The sequence below is a fragment of the Passer domesticus genome, chromosome 2, assembly GCF_036417665.1.
Source record: "Passer domesticus isolate bPasDom1 chromosome 2, bPasDom1.hap1, whole genome shotgun sequence".
NCBI lineage: Eukaryota > Metazoa > Chordata > Aves > Passeriformes > Passeridae > Passer > Passer domesticus.
In genome coordinates this window covers 101,522,587-101,536,613 of record NC_087475.1, presented here as the reverse complement: position 1 = coordinate 101,536,613, position 14,027 = coordinate 101,522,587, and the positions used below count along the sequence as shown (strand labels likewise).

At 42.1% G+C, this 14,027-nt stretch overlaps 1 protein-coding gene across 3 annotated transcripts in view; it reads left to right on the top strand.

The window, feature by feature from the left end:
* The window catches only part of NME7 (NME/NM23 family member 7), an 89,171-nt gene that overhangs the window by 66,541 nt on the left and 8,603 nt on the right, over nucleotides 1–14,027 (top strand). For all 3 annotated transcript variants that reach the window (XM_064410092.1, XM_064410093.1, XM_064410091.1), the window contains one exon: nucleotides 6,980–7,087. In XM_064410092.1, coding sequence (XP_064266162.1) covers nucleotides 6,980–7,087 — 108 coding nt within the window. The remainder of the gene's footprint in view (nucleotides 1–6,979; nucleotides 7,088–14,027) is intronic.

Here is a 14,027-nt window from a genome sequence, read left to right as displayed (position 1 = left end):
TTTAATAAAAATATAAAAAATAAAATTTATTTCGTGACCGTAATACAGTCTCGACAGCCACCAACCAATCGGACAGCGTACCACCCCTGGGAGGTGATCCGGGTGAACGTGAGATTGGCCTCGCTAGCACCAATTCTTCCCCGTCCACACTGGCTGCTCCAAGGCAGCGGTTCTTATACAGTTTGTTTCGCCTGTGGCAGGATGTCTTTGTTTCTTTCTGAGTTCTTCATATTCAGGTTGGTTTCTTCCTTTGGCTGGGGCTGCACAAAGCCTCCGTCCAGGAATAGAATAATACTCTTCCCCGATTCCTGGAATCTGGCATTCAGATGGAAGGTGTTGATGACTCTGGTCTTCTCAGACAGGTATCTTGTCTGGGCCATCATCTCTTGGGTGTCACTGGGTGTAGGGTCCTGTGAATGCCCATCTCCTGTGCAGCCAAAGTTTCCTTCGAATGCAAATGTTGTGGTGCCTCTCTGTCCATCTGCCACGGTTTCGCCATCCTGGGGAAGAATCTCTTCCCCCCACCCTGTACACCAGTAGTTCATTTTATACATATATATTTTGATATATCTTTTATTCCCACAAATTACTAACCATATTTATAACAATTTCCAAGTGGCCTATTGCGTGAAACTGAGCAACATAAGCCAGGGCAGAGCTGAGATAACAAATCGGGAAGCACATACATCACAAGTCATTGGCTAGAGTTTGGAGGGAGTATGACCTGCAAAGAAAATGTGAAGCAAGCCAAGGCAAGCTAGCCCTTTTGGTGTCATGCGCAAGGTCACCTGTGACCACACATTTCACTTTGGTGCTTAAGTATTTGTCTTTGGATGAGAACTTTTGTGAAGACTCTCTTGGACTGATCTGAGGCTGTTCTCACAGTAACAGTAATGTAAAAGTGTTTGTAGCTTCCATCAGCATTGCAGGAGGTGCTGTCTAGTATCCTGTTTTGTATGACAAAGACTGTACTGCTTTTGTCGTGTTACTTCTTGCTGATGGCTTGTACGAATGAGTATTTTGTCCAGCTACCTAATGCAACCATCAGTGTTTGATATGACTGGTGCTAAAATGCCCTGAAAATAAAAATCACCTTAAGAGCTATGATGGTGCGAAGAGAGAGAGGCACTTACCCATTAGCTTCCATAATTGCTGTGCTGCAAATGTTGTTTTAGATCATTTTTACGCACTAGAGAGGAAGCTCAGGTGCCTTGCTTGGATGAGGCAGTAGGCTTTCCAATGCCTAAAGGTCAGCCAGACAAATTCCAAGGTGAGTGGTGGAATTTACATTATTTTATTTGTTCACAGTTAATGTGTTTTCTGTTCTCTTGACAAAAGCATTACTGGTCCTTATGAGGAGAAAGGCATTTGCTTGTTTGCCTGAGGCTGGCTCTGCCTTCTGGATTTGGTGGCACCCTCAAGGGGAGAGAGGGACCATCTCATTGCTGACAGCAGCAGAGCATGGAGAACTGCAGAAGGAAGAAGCTTCGTGAGTGTAGGGTGGGGAAGACAGAGGTGGTGAAACAAAGTCAACACAAAGCCTTCAGAAAGGGATGAATGAGGAATGCCAAGAAGAGCAAGGAGCAGGGGCACAGCCAGGGCTCGGCTGGAATAGGAAAACTGTTTTACTGAGAGTGTAGAGGTATCTGTGCAGTCTGTTGCAGCCCAAGAGATCCTCTGAATGCTGCTGATCTGCAAGCAAAACTAAAAGAAGCAACCTGCCTAAAAGAAGGAACCTGCCACTAAAGCAGGTTCCTTTAAAAGAACCTAAAAGAAGCAACCTGCCTAAAAGAAGGAAACTGCCACTAAAGCAGGTTCCTTTAAAAGAAGCAACCTGCCTAAAAGAAGCAACCTGCCTAAAAGAAGGAACCTGGCTAGAGAGGGTTTCAAACTCTTGTTTTTATTCTGCTTCATTCAAGAGGGCTGGTAAATTTTCAAGGTTCCTTCACTCTAGTTCATGTTTAAGAAGAACAAAATCTTAGGCTGTAAAAGTTCCTTTGTGTAGTTTTGCTCCATTCAATGGCCTTTCTAGATAACCAATTAAATATTCAGGACAGTGCTTTAAAAAAGCTGGCCAAATTTTCTTGAAATTTTCAGATTTTGCTAAATTTTCTTGAAATCTGCAGTTTTGGCTGGAATATATGTTAGTATTCTACATAACTTCCATCCAGCCCATGTAAAAAACACAGCCTTTTGGAGGAAAAGCAGGTAATGAGCTTGGCTTATGAATGTGTTTATGAATTTTTCAGTTTGATTTTGACATATTACTGGCATTGGTGGCATTTTTGTTTCTTTTCACTTGTGTAGAAATAGAAAAATCTTAGAAATGTGCTAAGTACTTCATGCAGGCAGTGTTGCATTGGACACAGTTACATGATAAAGAGAAACACAAAATACATGCATCTGTATCTCACATGGGATAAGGATCTTCAAAGGGTTATCGTAGATCAAAGCCCAGCTGTAAGGGGTGATCAAATAACCTGCTGAATAAGACCAGAGGCTGAAGCCTTTTGGTACAGCTGCCCTGGTTTGGTTTGCCATAGACAGTGTCTTCTTGTGGGAGGTGCCAGTTTTGTGTCATCCCTATTTGCACATGCACATGAAGCTCCAGCACACACACATCAGTCTCCTCTCTTGCATATGGTAGAGCTGTAGCTGCCCTTAACTCCTTCATCATCCCACTCTCAATTCCTTTCAAAAAAATTCTGAAAACCATTGCACAAAATACATACTCCAGAAACTAGACTCAGCCAAAAGCTTAGGAAAAAGATTTAAAAGGGGCTGCTGGGGCATGGGGAAACTGACCCAAAGTCCACTGTTTGTATCTCCCTGTTGTGACAGATGAGGCTCTATAAATAAAATGATGGATAAGCTTCCTCTCATGGACCAGAAGTATTAATAATTGCTATGAGCAATAAATTCCATAATGAACTCTCTTCTTCCCTGAAACATTCCCAAGATTTTCAACCACACATACACAAGGACACAATATATGAGCTGTACAGCTCTTTGTATCTCCATCATTTACAGAGGCCTTGTTTCTTCATGATTCCTCAGTGGTGTAATAAGAAAGCAGTGGAATAGTAAAACTTTGGAGTTGACAATTACTGTACTTTTTTTTTGGCTGTTTAAATGTAAGTAGAGACAGTTTCATCCTGTTTGTTAACTAATGGCAAGAAAGGCTTATTTAGATTCTTATTAATCAGGTGCTAATAGTGTAAAGTGCTGAAGCAGTTGCTACCTTTGAGCAGTTGCTACCTTTGAGCAGTTCTGACCCAGTGCAATCCCAGGCAGAACAAAATTCATCCCTCTTTGTGCAAGAGTTTCAGGAGGGCGCTAGAATGTGTAGCAACCTGCATTGAAAAATGGAAGGAAGGACAGGAAATTGCACAGTGCAACAGCAGGAGCTTTTCCTCACATAAATAAGAAAGAGTGAGTCCACAGGAAGAAACACGATGTCTTTTGTCATGAAGTTGTGAAGTAGAAATGACAGCTTAGGACAAATGGTAAGTTAATAGACCATAGCTGCTCTTAAAAAACAGAGAGAAGAAAAAAAAGAAAAGTGTATTTGATAAGGAAGATGAGTCAAGGAAAATCTTGTGGAATTCTCATAAGAAGCAGCCTTTCTGGACCTGTTGGAGGAAAGAACAGTTTGAGCGAGAGAGTTTTTGTTGGATAGGAAGTAAACCGAATGTAAAGTACTGTGAAAAATACCAATCACTTGTTTTTGAAATGTTAAAAGTTTAATAGTAATCAAATGGTTATAAAAATAGTAATATAATTAGAGTAATAAAATTTGAACAATTGAGATTAGGACAATATGAGACAATAAAAACAAAGAGATAGGGACGTCCGGGTACCTTTTTCTGGACAACACAAGCCCGAAAAAGGACACTCGTTAACAGAGGATTAACCCTTAAAAACAATCGCTTGTTGAGTATTCATGCACCTCATACATGATGCATAAATTCTATTCAAACACAGGATTCTGTCTGGTCACTGTCAACTTCTTCCTTTTAATCCTCATGCCGTCTTCCTGTCTGAGGTGGGAAGAAGTTCGTTTTCTGCTGATAAGGGAGCAATAAATTCCCTTTCTCTGAAAGATTTAGGTGTCCTGTGGCTTCTATCTGGTGCGAGTCCTTTCTTAAACAAATATCTTACATAGCATAGTTTCTATTTTAACATTATGTTATAACCTAAAACTATATTTAATACACTGCTTAAGAAAATTAAAATAGCATAACTTTCTAACATAATACAATATTCATCTTAATACTTGCGAAAAGCCAATCATAAAATACACATTTTTCACAGTACCAAGCTTTAGCTTTTTGGATTTGAGCTGTTCCTAAATTGTTTCCAAAGGTTTCATAGCCGTGATCATTTTTTCTAGTATTCCCAAACTTTCATTAAAATGATTGAAAGCTCCAGTGCTATTGCTGGCTTCCTGACAGCTAGTTGTTACTGCAATCACCAGGTGCTTGAAGGAAGGCTTGATTAAACTATCACGTAGTTAACTGGCATGTGACTTTTGTTTCTCCAGCAGACTTCCTTATCTCAAGCCTTTAATGAGGACCATGTAGAGGAGGGTTTTTTTCTCCTCGGGGCTTTTTTTTTTTTAGGTGAAACTCTTGAACTTTCCTCTTTAGCAAAATTCATTTGATGTTGAGTGTGTCTTATTCAAATGTCCTTGACATTCATATCAAAAGATCTTGTATAACCTGTCATGTGCACACAATAACAATGAGGAACTGAAACTTCTCCTCATATCATATTTTGGGTTATACACACTCCAAACATTAAAGCAGTTTAATTGTCTTCCGGGTAGGTAACAGACCATAATAATCGTTAATTGTTATGACAGGAAAATATCTAGGACTTGCTGAGCTAAAGTCCAATTGTCTTAGTTTGATAATGAGACATAAACAATGGGTGAAGCTGGAAAGTGGACAAAGGGTGTTGTTTGTCAGATATTGCTCTTGTGAGGTCTTTTGGAACTGGCTTAAAACATTTAGTGCCATCCCAGAAGAGACTGTGTATCATGGACTAGTTTTCATTTGTACCTTGCAAGGTTTTTCAGGTCAGCTAAGAGCTACTGATTAAGTCAGTTCGAACCCATTTGACACTGAAAGTTAAGAAATGCTTGGACAATCCAAGTTTGATTACTCATTTGTGGGAACAGTAACCTCCAGCTGTGACACTGAAACAAACACCCGGGAGTGGTGCAGTGAAATTGCACTGGCCACTTCCAAAGTGATTACACGCTAATGTACCTAGTTTGTATTCAGAAAGGGACCGATGAACGCTTTGTTGGCAAGGAAAGAGTTCTTTTCTTTGCTCAGTAGCTGTAGTGTAAACTAGTCGTCCACCTGTCCCCTCACAGGCACTTGTGAGAGAACATCCAGAGGGTTTTAAGGAGGGAAAACTGGATTAATTTCACTGTGCATGAGATAGATCTTGGAGAAGTGCCTCCAGGGTGTTGGGAAGAGAGGCCACATACGTGGGTGGCATAGGAAATGGGTAAAACACAACAGTGCAAGGTGATAGTGCAGGGAAGTACAGCAGGGCTTCATTGTGGCTTGAAAGAAAGAGTTTGGTGGAGGGGAGAGCCAGTGAAGGCAGTCCTCTGGGGTATGAGGGAAATACCAGAGTAAAGATGTAGGGGAGGAATGTTATCTCAGGACCTGAGTATCTGCTCTAGTAAAAAGACCTCTGAGAGTCCTAAGAGGTATTTGGCATTGTAGATGAGGAAGAGTATTGAAATGCTAATTTCAAAGAACAAAGAAAGATGTAGGGTCTGGACTGTTCCTTAGAGGGGATCAGATGTTGGCAGTCCTCACAGTGTCAGAGGAGAAGACTGAGAAGTTGTTCAGCAGCTGGACTCACAAATGTCATGTTCTGAAGCAAGTAGCTCCGTGTTAAGGGAAGCAATCTGCAAGGCAGCACATTTGTGTCTGCTCACAGACAGCCCATCCTGTGCTTGAGACCTGCAAAGGTCTTAACATGAGCTAACTGTGTTAATACAAGTACCAGTAAGGTGTTTCTGCAATATGAAGGCCAGCCAATGTGGCTTGATTGGCCCAATTTCAAGCAGGTATTCATAGTCATGGTCATGTTTTTCAGCAGCTATGTGTGTAGTACAGGTTGGAGTGTCTCTCTTTTATAGACTCATAGGATGATTTGTGCTGGGAGGGATCTTCAGGATCAAGTGGTTCCAAACCCTCCTGCCATAACCAGGAACACCTTCCACTAGACCAGGTTACTCAGAGCCCCATCTAACCTGTCCTTGAACAGCTCCAAGGATGGGGCATCCACAACTTCTCTGTGCAACCTGTCTCAGTGTCTCGCCACTCTCAAAGTGAAGAATTTATTTGTAGTGTATTTCTAAACTTGCTCTCTTTCAGTTTGAACCCATTCACCCTTGCCCTATCACTACCTGTCCTAGTAATGTCACTCTCCAGCTCTGTTGTAGCGTCCTTTAGGTACCAGAAAGCTGCTCTAAGGTTCTTTTGGAGACTTTCCAGGTTGAACAACCTCAGCTCTCTCAGCCTGTCATCACAGGAGAGGTGCTTCATTCATGGCCCTCCTCTGGACTCACTCCAACAGGTCCACAATCTTCTTACGTTGGGGACCCCAGAGCTGGATGCAGAATGCCAGGTGGGGTCTCATCAGTGTGGAGCAAGGGGGGAGGATCCCCTCCCTTGCCCCACTGGCCATGATGCTTTTGATGCAGCCCAGGATACAATTGGCATGTTGCTGGGTCGGGTCAACCTTCTCATCCACCAACACCCCCAGGTCCTTCTCCTGCGGGCTGCTTTCAATCTGTTTTCTTTTACAGTGTACTACAAATATTTTAATATACTTACACATACACATATTTTAATAGCATAATAATATTTTACATTATAAGGTTTTCTTGCATCCATGATACAGATGAACAGTGTGGTTCACAAAGGTCTGGTTTGGTTGTGTTCAATAGGCATTGGCCCGTCACCTCCGACCTGGGACTCTGCGTGCTGTCTTTGGGAAGGACAAGATTCAGAATGCTGTTCACTGCACAGACCTGCCTGAAGATGGGCTTTTAGAGGTAAGGCTTGCTAGACAAACATGTTCTCATGGGAAGTTGTAAAGTGAAATGCTTCTTTTGACACTCTTTTAAGCCAGTAAGTGTTTTCTCTGTGGGGCAGCTGTGTTGTAGACCAGACTAGACACAAAAACAGAGAGTTGATTAAGCGTGTTTGACTCAGTTAATTCTGATACTGTAAAAAAATTCATCCATGCAGTTTTCTTGAATGAATATAGTACAATGAAGTATTCAATGGAATGGAACTCAAGAGTCTTCTCTTTGTCTGAATGTGTCCTTGGGTCTGAACATCAGTACCTGACAGTGCTTCTGCAGCGACACTTCCTTAGCCCTTTCTTGGATGACCACCCTGACTCCTGAAGTAGATTCTGTCTACAGTGAACTTGTGTGGAGCTTGGAATATTACAGGCATTAGGGATTCAAATCCTCCAGATAGGGCCCAGGTTTATTTGTAGACAGTCATACTTACACATATCAGTTAATATTTCCTGTGTTCTAAATTAACTTACTAATTATTATCTGATTTTGGCTTTGTATGCCAAAATTTAAAAGTCCAATAAAATGAGAAAATGTTAAATTACAGGAATTTGTAAAGAAAACCAGAACAAGCTCATTCACTTAATTCTGTGCCTCAAGACTAAGGTCCACAGCAGGGGGTTGAAGTGATGTGTAATCTTGGATGGATCTCTGTGTCAATGGAGATGCCTTTCCAGTGCATGCACAGCGTATTTTTTGCTGCCTGTATGTATTTGTGAGTGCTTTGCTGTCAGGTATAGCAGAATCATTGAGCAGCAAGTGCTGTCCTACTTAGATAATTTTACATTGCCAAAATGGTGGTTTCATGGAGGAGTGAGGAAGAGCTAACATCATCTTCCTCCATGAAATAACCTGTGGGTTAAAGTGCTTTTGCTAGGAAATCCCATTTAGTTTAAGGCACCGGCTAGTGAAATTCAACACTGAGCATGGCAACCACTATAAACAAAGTTGCATCTTTTTTGACCGTTTTCAAGATGCCATTAAAAGTTGTCAATTTTTTGTTTTTCCCTTAGGATTTATACAAGCAAACAGGTATTTTTTCACCGCATACCTGAAGTTTCTCAGGCATGGCAGCAGAACAAAAGGCACAGCCTGTAAGGGAAAAATTAAACAGGCCAATACTCAAAGAGCATATTAGTAATCCATCAGAATTTTCCACTGTCTGTTGCCTTTCCACTGGTGCAAAGCAGGTTTTGCTGGTTGTTTAAATTGAGTTTAGGGCTGCTATAAGTGAGGCAAGAATTGCTTCTCCAAAACAAAAACTGAGGCTGGCATTTTTTTCTCAAGGGTCTCCATTACATGTGTTTGTCTTTCGAATCCTGCAGCTCAGTCATAACCAAAGTTGTTGATCTGGTATTACTCTGACTACACACTTTGCAATCCTGGTGCAGTCTGATCATTTTAACAGTAGCTTATTAATTGTATTTTTTTGGAAAAGGAATCTAAGATTTTTTTTTTACCATAGGCATAATTGTGTGCAGAATATTGCTGTTCATCAATCTGTAGTTTCTTCTGCAGGTTAAGCCTGCATTTGTAAAGGACATCACTCAGTGTTGTTTAGTGAGTAAATAAAGCAGTGAATGTTTTGAATTGAGCACAGTGGGTTTGTACAAAGGAAGCCTTGGCTGTACCTGTTGGTTGATGTGTGGAGTATTTACACTGTTAATGCTGAAGCAGCTCATTAGGTGTTCCTGCCACAGTCCTGACTTCTGCTGTGGCTGTGTGTCCTGTGTGCACATAGGGTGTGTGCAGGGCCTGCAGTGCCCAAGGGATCCTGGAGGAAATGTGGAGGAACTGCTGCTGTTGACACTGTGTATGGAAAGCTGAATGGGTTGGTTTGTGTCTTAATTGGTTTAGTGCCTTTTGAACTTCCAGAACCAAATTGAGATGGAAGGGGTTGACCAAGTATTCTGTGATGGGCCTTAAAATGCATAATGTTTATGGAAGCACAACAGAAGCATGTTCCCTTGTAGAAGGGAATACACTGATGCCTTCCTGAGAACTTTGGTACCTTTAGTGCAAGACACTGTTTATCTTAATATTTCTTCACCCTCTCTGCAGTTGTCATCACCCAGTTTCAGATCTAGCTGAAATTTGCAGAATTTGCAATGGCAACTGCTGTCTCATTGTCCACAAATGGAGACTTCTTAGAGGAATTGAACTAGGTAATTGAGAAATTAGATAAAATGCTTCCTGAAGTCAATAGCCAAACTCTAGGTGGCTTTGGTGTTTTGCACTTCATTGACTGTCACTAGGAAGGGCAAGGTTGTGACCTTTCTCCCAAAAATCATGACTAAGGAGCATTTGGTGAAAGGAGACAGAACAACAAGGACCAGTCGTTTAAAACACTATACTTAAATAATGTAGTACAGCAATTTTTCAGTGGTTTTCTCTTAGACCTCCTTTCCATGGATCTGAAAAAAAGAAAGTTCACTTTTAATCTTAAAACCCCCTCAAACAAACAAACCAACCCCAAAAGCAAATACAAGCACTTGCTCCCACCAGTATGACCCTTAACTCCTGTTTTTGTTCTACAAACTACTTCACATTTTAGGCAGTGACTAAAGAATATCGGAATTAATGAATAACTCACTTTGGCTCAAGAAAGAAGGGAAGATGCAGTTGAACCTTAAATGTGGCTGGTCACAGTAGTAAAATCAGTGTATTTCCATTTGCTGAACTTTAAGTGCTCTTTTTCATTCTAGTTTAGTGATACAGGAATGTGAATATTGCCCTCATCTCTTAGATGAGTTGTTTGACTTACTAGGTCAGGCACTTACTTATTCACTTCATAGACTTGTGTGTCCTCTTATCAGTACAAAATGTATTTTTACAAGTGACAATGGATAGACACAAATAGCTCAGAACAGTCTGTTTTCTCAGCCTTGTCACCAGTTTCCCATTTTAATGAGAAGAGGAAAGAAAGGAGGAAGAGTAGAGAAGGGAGACTGATAGCAATGGAGTATTTGTGAGATGATGCAGTTTCATGACTGAAGGTTCAATCAGCAGCTGATGTTGTGTAGGACATTCATTCAGAACAGGCAGTTGCGTTTGTTTCCCACATCCAAAGCAGGTACAGCTCTACCTCTCAAGTAGTCAAGTTTTTTTTTTTCTGTTTTGTATAAAGCAGGTACTATTTGGAGAAAGCAATTACAGTACTCACCTGCTTTCATGTTCCTTCTGAGTCAGATAGAGCCAGGACTGGAACATGCGTATTTTATATGCCAAGGAACTGCTCTGTTTCACAGACTAGAGATGTGTCATCTATATGTGGTGAAAGATGATTCTGTTTCTCAACTCACCGTCTTTGACCTGAGAAACGTTTCTGATAAATATCTTGATGAAATAGAAGCTTGAAAACCATTGGATCTGATGAATCATCATTCTCTAGACAAAAGAAGTTTCCTTAAAATTGATCACTCCTGGAATAGTTCTTAATCAAAGTAATGATGCAAGTATTGTGGCTACCAGACTTCATAGTTTGTGTCCCTCTTTAAAGAAGTGAATGCAAATTAAAAATCAGTCATAAAGGCCTTAATCACATCACTGAAACTACAGCGAGTAAAACTTCCCACAGGAGGTGGTGCTGTACACACACCTCAGTTCTCTGGGTCTCAAGTGGCTCAGTACCTTTCAGATTATGCAGGAAACCACATAATTAAAAAAGTGGTAGCCCCGAACTGCAGTTACAACAAAACCAGAGTTTCTGGGGTTTGGCATGCTCTGCCTGTAACTTGTTGCTCATTACTGTGCAGTTCAAGGTTTTTTGGTTTGGTTTTTTTGTGTGTGTGAGCAGTTCCATAAGGGCATTTGCAGTGTAGAAAATCACTCTGAGGGTCATAGAATGCACACATCTGAGGTCACCTGAGAGGTCTCTCCATTGCACTGCAGCCTGCTGAGCCACCCAGGCTGGCTTTGTGTTCCTGTGCCATGGTGTTGGGGCAATCAGTCAGTCTCATGAGTTTCTTTGCATAATTACCAAGTCCTTAATAGTAATACGTGTGTTTGTGTGTGTACTTTGACACAGAAGGAGAGGATGGTGCCCTCAGTGAGACATGCATGAGAAAGGATTTGCTGTGGGATGGATAAAACTTGAGTTCTGGGTGAAACAGCCTTCTCCCTGTTGCCGAGGGCGACGCTGTTATTAGGTGATTAATCCTTGGACAATATCGTGACAGCTGCTGCGGGTGTGTGCTTACCCGTGTGCCTGCTATGCTACGAGTGGAACTGCAGAGGGGGGTGATCTCTCAAGCCACTTTCGTGGGGGTGAGGGATGTGCCAACTGCCTTCCCAATCTTGTGTCCCCACGGGCGCTCTCAGCTGGCGCTGCGTGTGCCGCCGCATGGCCGCCGGCTGCGTCAGGCTCCTCCTTGGGCATCGGCACCGTGTCAGTTTTCAGCGTCACGGGCAGCTCTCCAGACAGGCAGGAGTGAGGAGCTCCTCGAGTATCGTTTGCTGGCCTTTTCCCTTGCCTTAGAGCTATTTGTGGCACTTACAGACATGAAAATAACCTATCAAAGGGGGATGACTTTGCTGTTATCAAAGAGTGGGTTTCATCTGTCTTCTGAGGGAGCTGTCATGACAGTTGGTTTTTTTGCTATCACTTCTTTGAATTTCAGCTGTACAGTGGTGTTCAGGTATAGGGCTGGGGACTGGCTGACTGTACAATAAACTGCTGGAGCTCTTTGTTCCTTTGCTCAGCCTTGTACCAGAGAGACTGGCTTACTTCTCCTAGGGCATTAAAGCAAACAAGTAATATCACCTAGGGACAGATCAGCTCTGGTCATCTGCTGGACCGAGACTCCCATAGCTCTGGCATTGGAAGGTCAGCCACCTGGATCCAGCCTTGGGGAGATGGAAGGTGATGTTGTACTGTGAGCGGTGACAGGATGGTCCAGTTCAGCAGAAGTGTTGTGTCCAGGCTGGTGCTGTGGACAGTGAAAACCATGATAGTTTTCCTCCAACTTGGTATAAACTGAATGCTCTGCTGAGTGTTAAGAGCTGTGCTGCTCCTAAGCTTTTGGTTCAGTGTATATTCCACCAGCTAAAGGCCAGCTGCCCTTGGTCTGGCATTCCAGATTGTGCCAGGAGAAGCATGCCTTATTTTTCCTTTCCATTTTTTCAGGGAGGCTGAGGGCAGGGTGGTTTTAGCAAGCTGTTCAGCATGGACAGGCTACCTCCTTGGCTGCCCACTGCCATTGTCTGGACATGTGGGTGTGCTGCAAGGTGCTCGCTATCATCCACCCTGGAAATGCTTCTGTACCAGTAATGAACTGATCCGTGGGCTGAAGTTAAAGTGCAACAGTTTAGGATGGAAGACATCAGAAGGATGTAGCTCTGTTAAACTAGTCCTTTTTGGTGCACTGAGGTATAGTCCAAGCAATTTAATAAAGCATGTCAATGAGTAACTGTCGGAAGCGTCGATGTGCTTAGTGTGGAATTTGTGTGTGTCACACTTGGAACAAAGGTCTCCTGCATAGCTTGTTACCGATTAACTTGTCTGGTATTATGCAAGCTGCCTCTGCCAGTCGAAAACTAACTCTCCCCATTCACAGAGCAGCCCAGCTTGTAAAACATTACACAGCAGAAGTGCATAGCATGGCAATGAACCTTTCACTGAGGGCATTTCAGCCATCTGCATTTCCCTCAGGAGTCTTTAAAATATTTTAATAAAGAAGCCACTGTTTCACTCAGTCATACAGCAATTTTGGAATGAAGTCTTTTATTAGAGGCCCACACTGAGCTGCATAATCCAGGGTAAAATGGGTGGTTTGAGTGAGGTTGGCTTTAGCACTTTTTTCTCCCAAGTTTTCATCCAAGCAATAGATATTTTTGTCTGTCAGTTGGAAATTTTAGTCTCTCCTGGTACAAAATTATTTTTAGAGAGGTCTATCAGATAATGGTTGTTATGATTCAAATGCTTCTCCATTTAAACTTTCTGAGACTTTTTATCTAACAGCTGTGGGAACAGGTTGGAAAGAATCTGGAGTGTAAGAAAACTTAATCTTACTTGGTAGTGGCTTTGCATATCAGAACGTGTTAGCTAGCATTGGAATGCTGACTTGCAATGTTTCCTGGTGCTGTACATATACTTGTACCAAAAATTAAGTAATCCTTTTGTCTAGGCCTCTCTGAAGGAAATTAAGAATTAGAAATAACATTAATAGATGGATGGATATTGGAGACGTTGGTGATTTCTCTTTAAAAGATTATTGTATTATTAGGTCACGTGCAGCTTCATTTTAAGCATAGTTGTATAACTATTATGTTTGTGGGCTAGACAGGCAAACTAAACCAGGAACTTGTTTAAACAGAGTTGTGAAATAGTTCACCTCTTGTGCTTCCACTTCTGGGTAAAATCCGAGGTCCAGTTACCCCTTCTTCTGCCAAGTCTATAAGTGCCAGAGAGATGAAGTTAATGAGTGTGAACCAAGCAGCTGCCAAAGCTCTTTTAAGTTTCACCTGATCCTGAAGGTAACCTATGTGATAAACAGGGCTTGGCTTTTTGCACATGTTTGTGTTGCGCTGAGCAAAGTAATTTTGTGGAGGGGAGGTCAAGGTGGAGGGAAGGTGTGGCACTTCTTGATAACTCATCTGAGGCCCAGTTTGTGACTTTGAGGCTGCTGCCTACTTTCTTTCCCTCAGCATGTTCTCATTTTTTAACCAAAAAGCCCAGGTCCTTTTTCCATTTCTCCTTTTCCTTGAGCTGAAGCAGAGCAACAGTTGGGCTGCAACTCAGCTGCACTATGGGCAAACTACTGCAAAGAAGACAAAAAGGCCCAGGGGAACAGCTTATACAGCAAGAGCAGTATGGGCATGTTGTAGTTGTACAGCCACATAGAAGCTCCGAATATCCTTCATTTCTGGAGCAAGGGGCCCTGCATCTTATCTGGGGGGTAAGAGAAAC